The sequence below is a fragment of the Cynocephalus volans genome, chromosome 16 (assembly GCF_027409185.1).
Source record: "Cynocephalus volans isolate mCynVol1 chromosome 16, mCynVol1.pri, whole genome shotgun sequence".
Taxonomy (NCBI): Eukaryota; Metazoa; Chordata; class Mammalia; order Dermoptera; family Cynocephalidae; genus Cynocephalus; species Cynocephalus volans.
The window spans coordinates 6,674,296-6,690,050 of NC_084475.1; the positions used below are offsets into that span (position 1 = coordinate 6,674,296).

General features: G+C 43.0%; 1 protein-coding gene and 1 non-coding gene across 2 annotated transcripts in view; one reads left to right on the plus strand and one right to left on the minus strand.

The window, feature by feature from the left end:
* The first annotated feature begins 869 nt into the window (after window positions 1-869).
* On the plus strand, window positions 870-1,001 carry LOC134365314 (small nucleolar RNA SNORA70). Its single transcript, XR_010022019.1, has one exon. It is a non-coding gene; the product is annotated as a small nucleolar RNA SNORA70 (small nucleolar RNA).
* Window positions 1,002-4,375: 3,374 nt separating this feature from the next.
* LOC134364432 (leucine-rich repeat-containing protein 37A2-like) overlaps window positions 4,376-15,755 on the minus strand; it is a 57,945-nt gene continuing 46,565 nt past the window's right edge. The window contains exons 9-16 of the mRNA XM_063080357.1: window positions 13,667-13,785; window positions 11,491-11,765; window positions 10,402-11,223; window positions 9,753-9,857; window positions 6,335-6,372; window positions 4,943-4,997; window positions 4,737-4,861; window positions 4,376-4,505 (exon numbers count right to left, since the gene is read on the minus strand). Of these exons, the coding sequence (XP_062936427.1) occupies window positions 4,409-4,505; window positions 4,737-4,861; window positions 4,943-4,997; window positions 6,335-6,372; window positions 9,753-9,857; window positions 10,402-11,223; window positions 11,491-11,765; window positions 13,667-13,785 (1,636 nt within the window). The 3' untranslated portion in view covers window positions 4,376-4,408. The remainder of the gene's footprint in view (window positions 4,506-4,736; window positions 4,862-4,942; window positions 4,998-6,334; window positions 6,373-9,752; window positions 9,858-10,401; window positions 11,224-11,490; window positions 11,766-13,666; window positions 13,786-15,755) is intronic.

Below are 15,755 nucleotides of genomic sequence, written 5' to 3' on the forward strand. Positions count from 1 at the left end.
TCGGTGGTCCTGTGTAGATGTGTGTCCGTGATGCTCAGGCCAGATCCTCACAGCCTGAAGGACAAGTGTGGCAGGAGAGTCCTCCCCTTTCAAAGCTGTTCCAGTTGTACTTTTCACTGCTGAGCTGGTAGATGGGGGACTGGGACAGCAGTTGTGTGGAGGGGCAGAGGGTCTGTTGCAGGGCCCAGGCCCTGAATGTAAATTGTGAGCTCCTGCTTCCTGGTCCCTGCAGATTCTTGGCACCTTCAGCTACAGTGTCCCCATCACACCCTCAGCTCTGTATTTGAATCAGCCTTTCATTTGCACCCCATGCCCTCCCAATCCCACAGTGCCCTGGCTTTCTGTGCTGCTTTTGGTGAGTAAACCACCCTCACCACCCACTCTGGATCTACCTGTCACCAGGCCCAGGTCCGGCTGCCTGTCCCCTTTCAAAAGTAGACCTTCAAAAGTCAAATGTTGGTGAATTTGGAAGTCAGCTTTTGTTCAGGAATACCAGTGAGCTGAGGAGAGATGTGAGGCTAACCCATCTCTCCAGTAAACCTGAAGAAGAATGTGTAGACTAAAGTCATCTCAAAGACTCAGATTTACCAAAGTGTTTTTAAAGAGGGTGCTGAGGGAATGATACATGGAAAATGAAAAGCGGGAGGGTGGGGGACATGAGCTGTGGTGGCTCCGTGCAAGGAGCCAGGTGCAAGGTCTCACCAAGACTCTCTCTGGCTTCTGTTCCCATCTTTGCCATTATCTCAGGGTCTGGATAGTACATGCCTCCTGGCAAGTCTGCAGCTTCAGGCTGGCTGGAAAACAACTTTACATTTATGTAAATAATGTCACCTTGCCCCATAACCAAGGTTCACAATATCAAATACCTTCTGCAGCCAGTTAAGCCAACTGTGCTCCTTTCTTCGTGGGGGCCCAGCATGTAGTAGCTGCAAACAGCAGCCTTGGTAGGGTACACAGCCTGCTGCTTGTATGGGTTGCCCTAAGAGACCTTGGAAACAGCCCTTTCCAATGGACATTCATGTGTCTGACCTAGTGCTGTCCCCAGTCTTGGATCCCGACAGGTATGTGGAGTACTTTTAGAAAGCCCCAGGACACAGTGGCCAGGGTTCACATTGGCCAAGTCATCGGCCATCCACACCATGTTGCAGAACAAGGAGCATGTGATTGAGGCCCTATACACAGCTAATAAGTTCAAGTTCCCTGGCTGCCAGAAGGTCCACCTCTCAAAGAAGTGGGGCTTTACCAAGTTTCATGTGGATGAATCTGAAGACATGGTCATTGAGAAGCGGCTGATCCCAGATGGTTGTGGGATTAACTGCATCCCCAACCATGTCCCCCTGGACAAGAGGCGGGCCCTGATCTCCTGAGGGCTTCCACTGTGCCACCTCCTCCTTACTCATGCCCGCTAATAAATCCTACTTCCTGTCCAAGAAAAATAACAGATAACCATGGGAAAAGAGGGAACTCAGAGAAATGCATGCCAAGAAGAAAACTGTGTCCTTTTAAAATATGCCCATAGCCCTTGCTGCTTTAGGTCCCATCATGGCTTCAGTCCTGCTCACCGCAACACTGGGAGGGGAGTCTGGCTGGGGACTGAGTTGGAAGCTGGCTCATCTGGCCGCCATCTGTCCCTGCAGGTGTGTGATTTGCCTCAGGAGCTGCTGCATGAGTGGAAATGCTCTCAGTGGTGGAGAATGGACTGGACCCGTGGGCTGCCATCCTGGTAGGTGGGCAAGGGTCATGGGTTGGGAAGGACTGCAGAGGACAGCCATTTCATTGTTTTTCTCAGTTTGAAATGAATGGACAATGTTTGGAAAGACAGGCCTCAGGCTGAGAAAAAGTTATAGCAGAAGCAGACTCCGAGTGATAGCAGAGGAGAGGGTTTGGGGAGGTCGGATAGCTGACCTCAATCCACCTTGTCCTCCCCAGGTTCTTGACTCTGCCACAGAAAAGAATTCAAGAGCAGAGTTTGAGTAGAAAGTGAAAACAGCTTTAACGTAAAGAATAAGAAATACACATTTCACAGGGAAAGTGTGGGCTGGCTCCAGAGGGTGAGTGGCAGCTGCAGCAAGTTTGATACAAAAGTAATGAATACATACTTCACAGACAAAGTGCACGCTTGCACGAGCAGCAGCCGGCTAAAGGCAGGTTTAGGGCCAGCCCATGGCTCAGTCGGGAGAGTGTGGTGCTGATAACACCAAGGCCACGGGTTCAGATCCAGTATAGGGATGGCTGGTTAGCTCACTGGGTGAGTGTGGTGCTGACAACACCAATTGAAGGGTTAAGATCCCCTTACCAGTCATCTTTTAAAAAATAGAAAAATTAAAAAAAAAAATCCAGGCAGGTTTAACCAAAAAAGCATGAAATACACACCTCACAGCCAAAGCATGGGCTGGCTCCAGAGAGAGTGAGCAGCAGCCCCGCCTTCTTCCTGGATTTAACTTTTGTAGATTGGCTATCTATACATATTCACACTATCCAATGAATATTCACCTAAGGGGGTGGTTTCCAGTTATGTAACAGGTTATGTAACATAGACTTGCACATGCTCAGTTGGTCTCTTCCGAACATGCTCATTGATCAAATTCCACCAAATACACTTAAAATATGCTAGGTGCTCTCTAGCACCTGCAGTGGAAGGTCATTCTACCGAGCATGCTCAGTCCCTGGAATTACCTAAATCTGCCTCCTGCAGTCTCAGTCTCCATGTGTTTGTGCTGAAAATAGGTGCAACAAGCAACAGTAGCTCAGATCTCAGAGGAGGGGCTTGAGTCTTAGGGGAGTGGTTTGAGACCCAGGGGAGTGGCCTGAAACCCAACCCCAGGGAAACTGAGCACCTCATATCTCATGAGGAGATCCTGCCCTTTCCAGATCACCTTATTGGTGATAAATGAGAATTTATTTTTAAAAATTGCAAATTTAAGATAGATTACCTGAAGACAAGGATTTCCATTCAGCCCTTCAGCCCGCTGCCCTGAGGCTGTGATTTGGTCACAGTTTGGCCAGTGCATCAAATTGGTTTATTGTTTCAGCTGCTGCTACTACTGCTGCTCCCTATTATTATTACTATTTAGTCCTGTGCTTTAAACTCAGTAAATATTTCCTGGCTCACTGAAGTCACCACTTGAAGAAATACTACATTTTTCATTCTCAGTATGACACTTTGGGGTGTAGTTTGGGCAGGTGTCAAGAGAACAGGTGTCTTGCCCAGCATCAGCAAGCTGATCAACCAGATGAGGAGCTGATGGGCTGTCTCCAGTGTGTGTCGCTGCTCCTCGTGGGCTCCACGCCATTCTCCTGTGGCTGGCACCATTCCTCATCCATGTTACTGAACTGCCAACACTGATTTGTGTTCAGATAGGTGGATTCTAGTTCATTCAGATTTTCTTTCACTAATATGTTTAACTTTCACTGACTTACTAAATGTGATTTATTAATGACTTTTTATTTGAAGATGGAGTGGGCGAAGCCTTTCATCTTCTGCGAATTGTACTTGTGTTGTCACTTGGAATCATGCAGCCATGGGTCTGCATGGGGTGAGACAGGGGTGTGGTGCTGGCTGAGCTGGAGGGAGCCGGACAGCACACACATGATCCACAGGGGGTCAGGAGAGGGGAGGGCTCTGCATGTGACCGGAGATGTCACCCTACCCTTATGTTTTCTTAAATAAAGGCCCACAGAGGGCCATCTTGGGAAATCACTGCTCTCACACACTCTTCTTTATCCCATCCCTCCAGCACCTCCCTGCTAGCTATACAACGGTTGGGATTTTTAAAAGGAGAAACCGAAAACCTGTGTGAATTTTCCACCAGCTTGTAGGGGTGGAGAACTCCTTACCAAGGCAGGACACACATTCATGCATGAGTCTGAGGGCTTGGGACAAAAGAAAGGATGTCGCCCCTCAGCACAGGTAGGCTCAGTGATCCAAATACTCTGACAACCTCAAAGACCAAAGACCAAAGATGGGGGCCAGAAGGTGGATGATCCCCTGTGGGCAGGAGGTCAAGTTTGTTGTAAGTGACTAGTTCTTGATAAACCAGGGGAGAGAGCACCAAAGCAACTGGTATTTGATTTAAAAATCTACACCCCTTGAGGATGACATATTTTTTAAGTTTCCAAGAAAGTGACTGTATTGGGAAATGAGGAAGAGAAACTGTGTTCATCTTTACTTGCATTGCCTCTTGTGGGACCACTGGCTCCCACGAGTGATCCCACCTTCAGTCCCGCTTTGCTTGCCCATGGCCCTTGTTCTTTATATATAAATATTTAAGTATTTACATTTTAATTTCTTACCATATGGCTAGAATTACTTATGAATTTTAATAAATTTCAATTAAAAAAATTATTCTACATGCAGTGCTGAAAGGTGAGAAAATAAGATTTGCAGGTGGCCTGAGGCAGGACAGGGTCACTCTGTGTTCCCCTCGGACACCTCGCTTTCCTCTCCCCCATCAGGCATATCTATGTACACGGAGTCCTCTGTTCGGGCTGATTCACGGAGTGCCCTAGGATAAGAAGAACAATGTCAAGGCTTTTACTCTTGAAAACAGCAACTAACAGGCTGGCCAGTTAACTCAACTGCTCAGAGCACAGCCTCACATCACCGAGGTCCTGGGTTCAGATACCCTTAACTGACCAGCCACCAAAAAAATAAAATAAAAATAAAACTTTTCATTATCTCCTCATTGTAGATACAAATTTTAAATTGTTCCCAATCATTTACTCTGTTCTTGTACCTCTCATCTTCATTAGAAGATGTCTTGTCGTGTAGCTTTTTGGCCATGTTTTTCTGGCGGGTAGCACTCAGCGGTTTATACATATCCCTAAGCCAAAGAGGCTTCCTTAACAGGAAAAGGCTTTTCTAGAAAAGAAAAGGGGAAATATTAATTCTGCATTTCCCCTGCTATCTCTGGGCACAGGAGTGAATCCTTCTCAAATTTACCTGAGAGTGATTTTTCTCTGAGTATTTCCTATGCTGCAGAAATCCAAAACAGCCCCTTGGGAGAAAACACATGCACAAGACAATTAGTAGCGCCATTTTCCATGTCTCTTACAATGTACATCTCTGGTCTTATTAGTACTAAATGTGCACATCAGTCCATAATCACAATGAGTAAATCACCTCAGACCAGGGACCTTCAAAAAAATTTCATGCATGCTGGGCTTCCAGAAGCTCTCTGTGTCTGTCAAAAGGTCCTCACAATGTCTCTGGGGAGAACTGTGTATGCAGCATGGAGTACAGGCAGGACTTTCAGCCCCATATACTCTCTTGACCAAGTGCTCTCGTGCAGTGAACAAAGTGCACAGCCACACTGGGCAGAAGTGTCTGCTGTCTCCAGAAGCATTTTACATCAGTCCCTTTCAGACTGTCTCATAGGCATCATCTGCTGGGGTGTGTGTGTGTGTGGATGAAGTGCCTCTGTTTTCCTAGAAGCTTTATCCTAGAATTTGAATCACATCAGGCAAATGCCTGGATTCAACTAGCCAGGTTATCTACCCCATTGATTTTAATACTGCAGGCTGTCACTGATGAGTGAGTGGGTGGTGGAACCAGTTTAAAGGACACGACTAGCAGTAAAACACAAGATATTCTTTCTGAGTACAAACAGAATATGAAAAAATCAGAGTGTGTTGTTTCAGAAACTACCTGTGTCTATATATGTGTGTACTGATTTGTGATGTAAAATGTATCTCTCAGCCCAAGCACCATAAAATCAATGGAGAAATCCCCTGCTAGGAAAAGAATCAGCCTCTTCTGACAATCACTGCAGCGTGACCGTGGGGCAAGATATTTTCCCTTTTAACTTCTCTGTTTCCTTATAATAAAAGAAAGAAACAAACTACTGTCTGTGGTCTCTCCTAGTTAAACACTGTGAGGTTTGGATAAAACGAATAGAGAGTGGGGCCCCAAATCCAGTAGGATAAGAAGGTAGGTTTTCCTGCCACTTTAGAGGAAGGACTCATGTATTCTACCTCCTATGAGCCTTGAATTACCATGGTATCATGTGGCCTTCCCTATCCCCTCTCCAGAGCCTCCAAGAAGGCCTCTGGCCTGGCCTGGTGCCCACTCCCCAGCAGAAGGAACAGGCAACACCAAAGCCTCTCCCCCTACCCTTTCTTGGCAGGACAGCAGGTGCATCCTTGCTAGTCACTGCTAACTCAGCTCTGCCTGGGGGAACTAATGTTGCTGGGGTCACGCAGAGCCCTGAGTTAAGGAAGTATTCTTCCTGCCTCTGGCAGTTTTCTCACTGCAAAATGAGGGAATTGAAATAGATAAATGTTAAGTTCTCTAGTTCTAAAATTCTAGTTTAAAAATTGCCAGATTAATACTTACCTTGGGGATCCTTCTGGTACTTCCCTATGAGAATAAATCTGTTTTGGAAAAAAACAGGATCATGATTATCTATCACAGTGACCACTATCTCCAAATCTTTTTTCATTCCTTTTATTTATTTGAAGTCTTATCTACCTGGTGAGATAACTTTTTGGGGAACAGGAACTCTATCCTGTTAAACAGTTCTTTCATTCTTCTACAGTACCTAGCTTGGGGTCTTGCATGCAGCTGGCACTTACTGACTCTTTAAACCTTCAATGGATAATTTCTAGCAAAAACTCTTAAACATAGGGAAAAAAAAGGAAACATCTGTAACTTGATAAAATTATCTCCCCGAAACCTAAACAACAGCATGGTTTTAAAGTCAAGAACAAGAGTAGGACACCTATTATGACAGCTACTATTCATCACTGTTGATTTGAGGTCCTAATAAATGAAATAAAGAAAGTAAATGGGGTATGAGGATTGTAAAGGAAGAGATAAAACTATCATTATTTGCATATGAAATGATGGAAAATCTAAAAAGTCCAAGAGAAACAACTAAATATTTATTGGAAGTAATAGAATTCAGTAAGGTGGCTAGGTACAAAATCAAGTGATCAGTACACAGACCTCAATAGCTTTCCTATGTACCCCCAATAATTAATTAGGAAATGGAAGAATGATCCCATTTACAACAGCAATAAAAGTGCAAAATACCTAGTAATAAACTTAAAAAAAGATGTGTAAGATCTGTGTGATGAAAACACTAAAACTCTTCTCAATGATGTTAAGAAGATATAAATAAGTGGCATGAGATACCATGGTCCTAGAATGTTGTAAAGATGTCAATTCTCAAATTAATCTACAAATTCAATGTAATCCTATTCAAATCCCAAGACAGATTTTTATAAAATTTGACCACCTGACATTTGGTAGTGAAAATGGCCAAGAATAGCTATGAAACACATGAAAAAGAAGACCAAACAGCACGAGCTTGCCCTATCAAATATATACCTCAAAATATGTTATAAAGCAACTGGAATTATGTAGTGTGATCCTGGTACTGGCACAGGAAAAGACAACTGGATCAACAGAAGAGAACAGAGTCGAGGTAAAGATGGTATTTTAGATCACTGAAGAAAGACTGGACCGTACAATAAAAACTGCCTTAAAGCAACTGAATATTCATGAAGGGAAAATTAAGTTAGATTAGCTACCTAAAATCACACTAAGAAACCAAGAAATTAAACAAATTCCAGATGGATTGAAAGATTTTCTTTTTTTTACATTTGCTAAAATATGTTTAAGGTGAGAATAGGGGTCTGCCGTTACTTGCTCCTTAAATAGTTAGGTGTTCTGTTAGCATCTATTCATTTTCTCCCACTGATTAGAATATTAAAAGATGACATTTCAAAAGTCTTAGGAACACACAGGTCTGCCTATTGCGGGACTCTGCTTACTACTTCAAAGAAACACTAGGTTACACTATTCCTCACTGTGGAATTGACATAGTGCCTCGTCTCTCTCTTCCTTTGCACACCTCCATTGTCTACCACAGGTGAAACACTGCATGCTCCCTGTCTGCACATAGCTTACCATCTAAGTGAGGAAAGGAAATAATGACAATGTGTAAATAAACACAGATATGAGGTTACATTGTATACAGAAACTAAAAGCAATATAAGAGTTGATAGAAATTTCAAGAACAAAAAGGCCACATGCCACCAGGAGATGCAGAAGGTGCTGACTGGGCTAATGGCCAATGATCATCTTCCCACAGGCCTCTGCCAACAGACCCCAGCTGGTCCCTGCCTCCTAGGCTCAGAAATCAGACTCTGTCCTCACCAAGAGAGAACTCCCTCCTTCCGCTCAGAGCAGTCTCACCTTATCGATATCACAGGACTGACTGAAAATCAGAATGCTAGATTACAATTTGACAATGAGAAATATATCTTATTCCACAGACAGAACACCTGTGTCCACGCAATCAGTGAATCACTCCTCTGGAGAGAGGGGCCTCCGCGGCCCACTGAAGCACAACCTAAAGGCTAATGTGAGAAAAGAATCAGAAAAGGAACCGGCTGACTCCAGTGTTTAATGGAAAGGGCTGAGGTGGCCAGACTCACCCAACCCCCCAGGCACAGCCTTGCTGGGCCGACCCCACGTCTGCCGCCTGAGGTGCCACCTCAACTCATGCACAATGTCAGGTGGGCACTGCCCTTGCTGGGCTCTTCCTCGCCTTGTCTGTGCTCTCACTACTGACCAGCCCTCTGTAGATGGACATGTTTTTCTTTAGATACGTTAATATGTCCAGTGCGGTTCTGCTCACGTCTGTAGACCAGGGACCTTACATCTCTGCTCTGCTCATTATGTGTGAACCTTGGATAGCCATCTTTTAAAAAATGGTTTACCACATTTTTAAGTTCTCAGGGGAGGGGGAATGCCTCACTATGGACTCCAAGAAATGGTGACAGATCTCATGGAGGGACTAGGCCCAGGAGGGCTGGAGTATTCAGGGATGGCTTCATGAAGAAAGAGGAACTTGAGGTGGCTTTCGACAGACTCACAGGACTTCCACAGGCAGAGTGACATGCGGGAATTTTAGATGGGCAAAGGCACAGACACAAGTAGGAATGGGCCTGGTGTGACGGGTGTGGTGGGGGCTGCTTTGGCTGGAATGGAGGCTGCCATGATGGCAGAAAAGGTAAATGAGGTAAATGAGGTTGGGCTGGTAGAGTCAAGATTGTCAGTTTCTTAAATCACTCTTTTCATATGCCAGGACCTGCCTGCTGGGAAAATAAGCTATTTTGTAACTGAACAAAAGGTAAACAGAGGCAAGCTCCAGGAAGGCTGCTGTGAATGCGACATGCCTTAGAGTAGCCTAATGCAGGATTTGGCTGCCGGGCTTTACCTGAGCCTATTTAGACAATGCCTTACACACTGGAGAGGAAGGATGCTGTGTCAATCTAATGAACCTCCAGGACAACACTGCTATCTGTTGGCCCCTTCCTTTCTCCCCAGGGTGATGACAGCTCCATGAGGGCTAAGGTTATACATCTCTTGTCATTTTAGTAACAGGGAAAGAACTCAGTGGCAGAATGAGGGTGGTTGGTGTGTACATAAAATTGCTGACATACTTTTAAGTTGGCAAAATTTCACTATCGTATCAACTCTGGCCTTAAACTTCTCAAAATAGTCTAGTGGCTTGTTATTTTGGTTTTAATTCAACAGAGATCTCCTGTGAGTGGGGTTCCTGTAAGAATCCCTGGAATATGTTTTGCAATAAGAGAACAAAGCACACCTCAGTCTCAGTGACTGAAGAGGAATGTCATACAGTAGTAGGTGGGAAAATGGCTTTGATTTTCACTTTGTGGGTTTGGATTCTATTGTAAAGACAGGATGTATTCTAGAAACCTGAATCAATTGTTGTTCTTACCTCAATGAGACAGAAAATTATAATCAAAATCATCACTACGACAGTCACAGATATTGCCAAGATGAGTTTGTTGTCATGGCCATATCCTGGAACATATTTAGTGAGCTAAAAAAAGAACAAAAATCATTTTTATAAAACAAAGAGATAGGATGAAAGCTGGGGTGGCTGGGTAGCTCACTTGGGAGGGCATGGTGCTTATAACACCATGGTGAAGGGAGGAAAGCTAACTATTCAAAACCCCATTCTTGGGCTGGCTGGTTAGCTCAGTTGGTTAGAGCATGGTGTTGTTAAAAGCAAGGTCAAGGATTTGGACCCCGGTAGACACCAGTTGCCAAAAAAAAAAAAAAAAACCCAAACAAAAAAACATAAAACCCATTCTTCCAGATGAGTAGCTTACAGGCTCTTAAAGAACATACTAAATCTAATGTGTTACATAATCTTACTATTAAGCATTTTCTTCTAGAATTTATCTTGTGTGTTAGGTCTGCTTTATTCTCTGAGCAAAGTGGGAGATCACTGTCTTGGCCAAAGTTACATGAGCAAGACAAGATATGGACTAGGAGCCTTTGGTCTTCCTGCTCGGGCACTTTAATGGCATATCCTAAATGATGGAAAATTTGGGGTCTCATGTTTCAGTAGTTGTCCTCACCTCATGTGACTCCTGGTCTTTCTGTTCACCCTGGGCTTCTGGGCTCTCATTGATGTAGTTCTCAGTTTTCCATTGGTCCGGATCCCATTCTGCCTTGGATGCCTTTGATTCCTGCTGCTCACTGAGAAGCTTCATCAGGAAGCCTGTTCTGGAGATGAGCTTGGCACAAGCCATTTGTACGTAGGGCTCAGAGCAGTCCATTTTCAAAGTCCGGATAACATGAGAAATGAGCCTTCTCATGTCATTGTTGGACATGAGGGATTGTAGGTGCTGGTTTAGCTGAAATTCAAATTGATCGCCTGGGGATGAAAGCGATGGGTGACTGAAGTCTTTGTGCTTGAGGGGTAAGTCAGTCTCCGGGCTGCGGTATTTCCATTGTGTTTCACTGGATTGTTTAGCAGTTGGCACTGACTTTAATGCAGTCACAGGAGAATCTGCAGCAGAATTCTTGTGGTGCTCTGATCCCTCTTGATGCTCTGATCCCTCAATGATTCTCTGATCCTTCTTGATGCTCGGATCCCTCAGTGCTTTGAAGTGCCTGTTCTTTATGCCTCTTCGCCCCTTGAAGACCCTGTACCCTCTCTGCAGCCCTTCCCCTACACTCTCAGTCATGCTCTGATCCCTCAACTGATGATCTAATCCCTCAATGATGCTCTGATCCCTCACTCGATGCTCTGATCCCTCAATGATTCTCTGATCCTTCTTGATGCTCTGATCCCTCATTTCCTTGAAGTGCCTGTTCTTTACGTCTCTTCGCCCCTTGAGGACTCTGTACACTCTCTGCAGCCTTTTCCCGATACTCTCAAGCTTTGCGAGGCTGTTCTCCTGTGGTTGGGCAGTTTCTAATTTCTTTAGAAACATTTGGTGTTTAACTTTGGGTCCTAAAAGACTAGACTGCATATGCATGGCAGTTTTTTCTTTCTTCTTAACCTCATCAATTTTTTCTTCAATTTCTGTATCTATCAAATTTTCAAGAAAATAAAGCTTCCTCAATTTATTTGTGTAGGGTGAATTGTTGGATTCAGGTATAAGAGAGGGGCTATTTGTATTTTTTTTCAAATAAGCCAGGGGTATATCTTCATCCTGTACATTTGAAAAAAGCAGTTCGATGAATGGTAATAATGTTGGTTGTATATCTTCTAGGTTTCCCTTGGATAGATAAGACAATAAGTAATTTAGTGCATGTGTAATTTCGCTTTTATCATTTAGGTCTAGCTGCTCATTCATATTTGCCCAGTTCATGCCAGTTTTATCTGAGGATGCCTTCTCTGGCTCAATCGTCAGCTCAGTGCTTGTGTTCTGCTTCCGAGCTCTTAATACCTTCATGAATTTTCCTTCTGGATTCTTTAGGGATGCCTCTTCAACTGTCAAAAGAAAAGAGACTGCTTTTGATAAGGAAGGCTCATGGAACAGCTTTCTGTCAGGCCACAGCTATACATCCCAGTCAAATAAATTAGGAGTCAGCAAACATATGAGTGCCATTTAGAGAGAAGGAAAATAAACCAACACTTAAATCTATGAAATAGCAACAACAAAAGGAGAAAAAGGCATCATTTCAAAAAGTGGCCACCTACTCAAAACATTCCATTTAGATTATTCCATTGGTCCCCAATGGCCAATTGCCCAGTACTCATGCCAAAGGCTGGAAGGCAAATATTCCCCCAGTCAGCTGGCCTCTCTGCAGATCTTCCATGCCTCCTCACATTCAGGTGCCCCATACTGTCCTGCCTCATGTGCAGAGCAAGTGCAAGTCTTCCTCTCTCCACCTCTTTAGTGTGCTTTTGGTCTCATTACCATCATAGGTGACCATGATGAAAGACAATCCTCTGAGGGGAAAAAGGGCAGAGATGCTAAAGTAGAAACCCCATTCCTCCTACTAACAGGCCCTCATCTGCACATCCTTCTCCACCTACCCACCCAGTTCCTTCACTTGGTCCCTGCTCCCATATAGCATAGCCCCTATAACAGAAGGCTCTACACAGGACAAAACAATATGTCTATTCTGGTTCTTTCTTTAAATTTGTGCAGGCATCTGGGGTATAAGTTAGATTTCTAATTTGCCAGCTTGTATGCCTATGTGGAATGTTCAATAAATGTGTGGAATAAAAGCAGTTTCTGGATAAATATTACTAGAGGTCCTAAAATGCAGAAGAAAAAAAGCAACTTTGTCAGAAGCCTAGTACTTCACTTTCTTTTCATTTCTAGTATTTCCAGCTTTACTTGGGGAACCACTCAAAGCTTCCAACTGCATGAATTCAAGTGTACTATTGTGGTGCTGGGTTTCTTTCCAGAATTAAAAATATTTTTGGTGGTGGTGAGGGTGAGAAGAGGAGGGAAGGATCATAAGAGAGGAGGAACATGGGACTGAAGACTAGGGTACAGCACTTAACACCTCTGATCTTGCTTTTCCTCATCTGTAAAAGGAGATTAAATATGCTTGTTCTGCCAACTTGTAGGGAAGAAGGAAATAATTTAATTGGTGAAAAAACCGTTCTGAAAAACAAAAAACACTGTCTTTATATACATAGCAATATGTTATTTATTATTTGCCCCAGATCACTGGTTGAGACCTGTATTCAAGCTATCTGGACATAAAAGCAGTCACATTTGGGAAGTCATATAGTTAGTGCTGATAACAGAAAAACACTTCAAAAGCACCTGACTGTTCTGTGGACAGAAATGCTTGAGATCCAGAGCAAGTTCAGAGTTAGACAGTCTAAGAAGGGAAGAACCTTACATTCCATTAGAAGAGCCACTTAGCAATTTCTACTTATGGAACCAGAAACTCTAAGGCTCCAAATACAATAGCGCCACTTGGGCTTTCTTATAAAATTGCAAAAACAAACAAAAGAAAACCAGATCTACACCTGTCCCATAAAGCAGAGGGCACTTGAGACCTGATACATGTAAAACCAGTTTACAAACTGTGTTACACCATATGAGTAAGTTATTGTTCAGTGACTAAGCACCAAACAGAGAGCACAGCACACAGTGTATGGCCATTAATATTATTTCCTTCCCCTTCCATTACTTTCTACAGCAGAGAAACAGTTCTTTTTGCACATGGAACAGTTACATTATTAAATTATGTAATATTAGCTGAAAACCTGACTTTCAGTAAGGGAGTAGTACAGAAATTTTGGGATTATTAACTAATGAATAAAATAAAGCAATTATATCATTAGTGTAAAAATTTATCAGCACCAATTAAAAATTAAAAAACAAATAAGAATAAAAAATGTATCATCAGGTAATTCAGACTCACGACAATGTGTGGTGTTTGTCAGACATGTACTGTCACAATGCAGCTTCACTGTCTTGCAGACAACCTCAATATTATTTTTAAATTGGCAGAGGCAGCAGGCCATATGGCTAGGTAAGATCCTATAAATGGAAACACAGAGAATTAGGTTAATGGTAAAGGGGTTACTTGAGTAGGTAGAAGAGGCAGGCAAAGGCTATCACAGGGCTGTGCAAAAAGAAGTTCATGAGGTGTGTGGCCTGGACAGTTGGGTAGGGACCAGATGGCCAATTGCTGCTGTTGAATATTGTAAATAGGAAGGAAGACAAGAGGTGCCCAGTAGGAAGGTAAGTATGACAGTGGGCATAGAACACTGAGAATAAAAGTGATAGGGATTAGAATTAGGTGACACTGATCTAAAGTTTAATTCAGAAGTATCTCCTCCCATCCCAGAAGTATCACTTTGGGATGAGAGTACACAGGAAGAAGGCAGACTTCTAAGAAGAGTCTGAATAAGCCCCTATTCTAGAGTCCCTTTCTCAATTCTTGGCTGTGGTAGGTAACAGAAATTACTCTGGACATAAAAAAAAACAGCTTAGTTTAAACCTGCATTATGTGGTTAAACAGTAACAGAAAGCACATATGCCAAATCTGGGCAATTTGAGCATTCAAAAGCATAACGATGATAATAAGGTACAATATAATGTGCAGGATACATTAGTTCATAATGATAATCAAAGATAAAAGGGTGGGGAGTTCTTCTTTAACAAAATAGTGCCAGCTAATAAATGTAAAAGGAATGATAGAATTAGAAAAGTGCCATTTTGCAACCACCAATATAATAAATTGATTCAGACTATCATTGATTCACAGTTGGGTGAAAAGGCATTCACCAGTAGAATCTTAACACCCCACAAACTATTAATTCCCGAGGGGGAAAAATAACTTTACAATGGAGAGATCTGTAAGATACCACCTTAATCAAGTGATCAAACAGCATTATAGGCCACTTAAAGTCATGAGGTAGGAAGGATACATTGCCTATAGTATTCTTACCAAAAATATTTAACCTGAATCTAATCAGGAGGAAACAGACAAATCCAGGTTGTGGGACAATTTATAAGACAACTGTCTCAGACTCTTCAAAAGTGACACTGTCATAAAAGACCAAAAAGAAGTAGGGAAATGATTTAGACTAAAGGAAACAAAGACATAACATGCAATACCTGATCTTTGATTGGATCCTGGATCAAACAAAACAGACTTAAAGAACATTACTCATTTCTGACCAAGATGGAGTAACAGGGACCAATTGAACCTCCCACCTGAAAGAACTGAAAAACTAGACAAAATATACAAAACAACAGTTCTCAAGACACTGGACATCAGGCAATGACAGACAGTGATCTCCAATGGATGGGAAATAAATGAAGTAAGCCCTGTGACTGCCCAGCTTACTGCCTTGAGACAGTTTCCAGGCTGTGATGCAAGGGTGGGGGAAACACAGGCAGAGACTTGTGGATTCCTTGATTAAGGAGATGGAGCTGAGAATCCAGGAAAACTGAGGTGACTAGAATTCACAAAGTAGAGTCACCAGCGAGAAAAGTGCACAAAGAAGGAACTCAAGAGGTATTCAGAGGGATCTCTCGAGTGTTCAGCAAAGTACTGATCAGTGCATGTGTATGAGGAAACTACTTAAGGTCAGGAAAAGAACCACCTGAAAGCATTAGACAGGCATGGTGCTGATAACACCAAGGTCAAGGGTTCAGATCACTGTACTGGCCAGCCATAAAAAGAAAAAGCAGCAACAACAAAAGTATTAGAAGAATAATTGAATTATACACAGGCTTAGGAAGAGTGCCTGTTCCCATGACAGGCTGGACAACCTCATGTGTCAAGGGGCATTGGGTACTCAGAAAGATCTTTCCTTAACAGCTGTGAATATTGAGCTCTACACTAAAGGCTACTATGCGGTCCATCCAGAGAGAGAGAGAGAGAGAGAGAGACAGAGAGAGAGATTGAGAGAGAGAAAAGAGTATGTTAGCAATAGAATCCACATGAAGGATACAAGGGTGTCCATTATACTTACTCTTTCATCTTTCTGGTAGGTTTA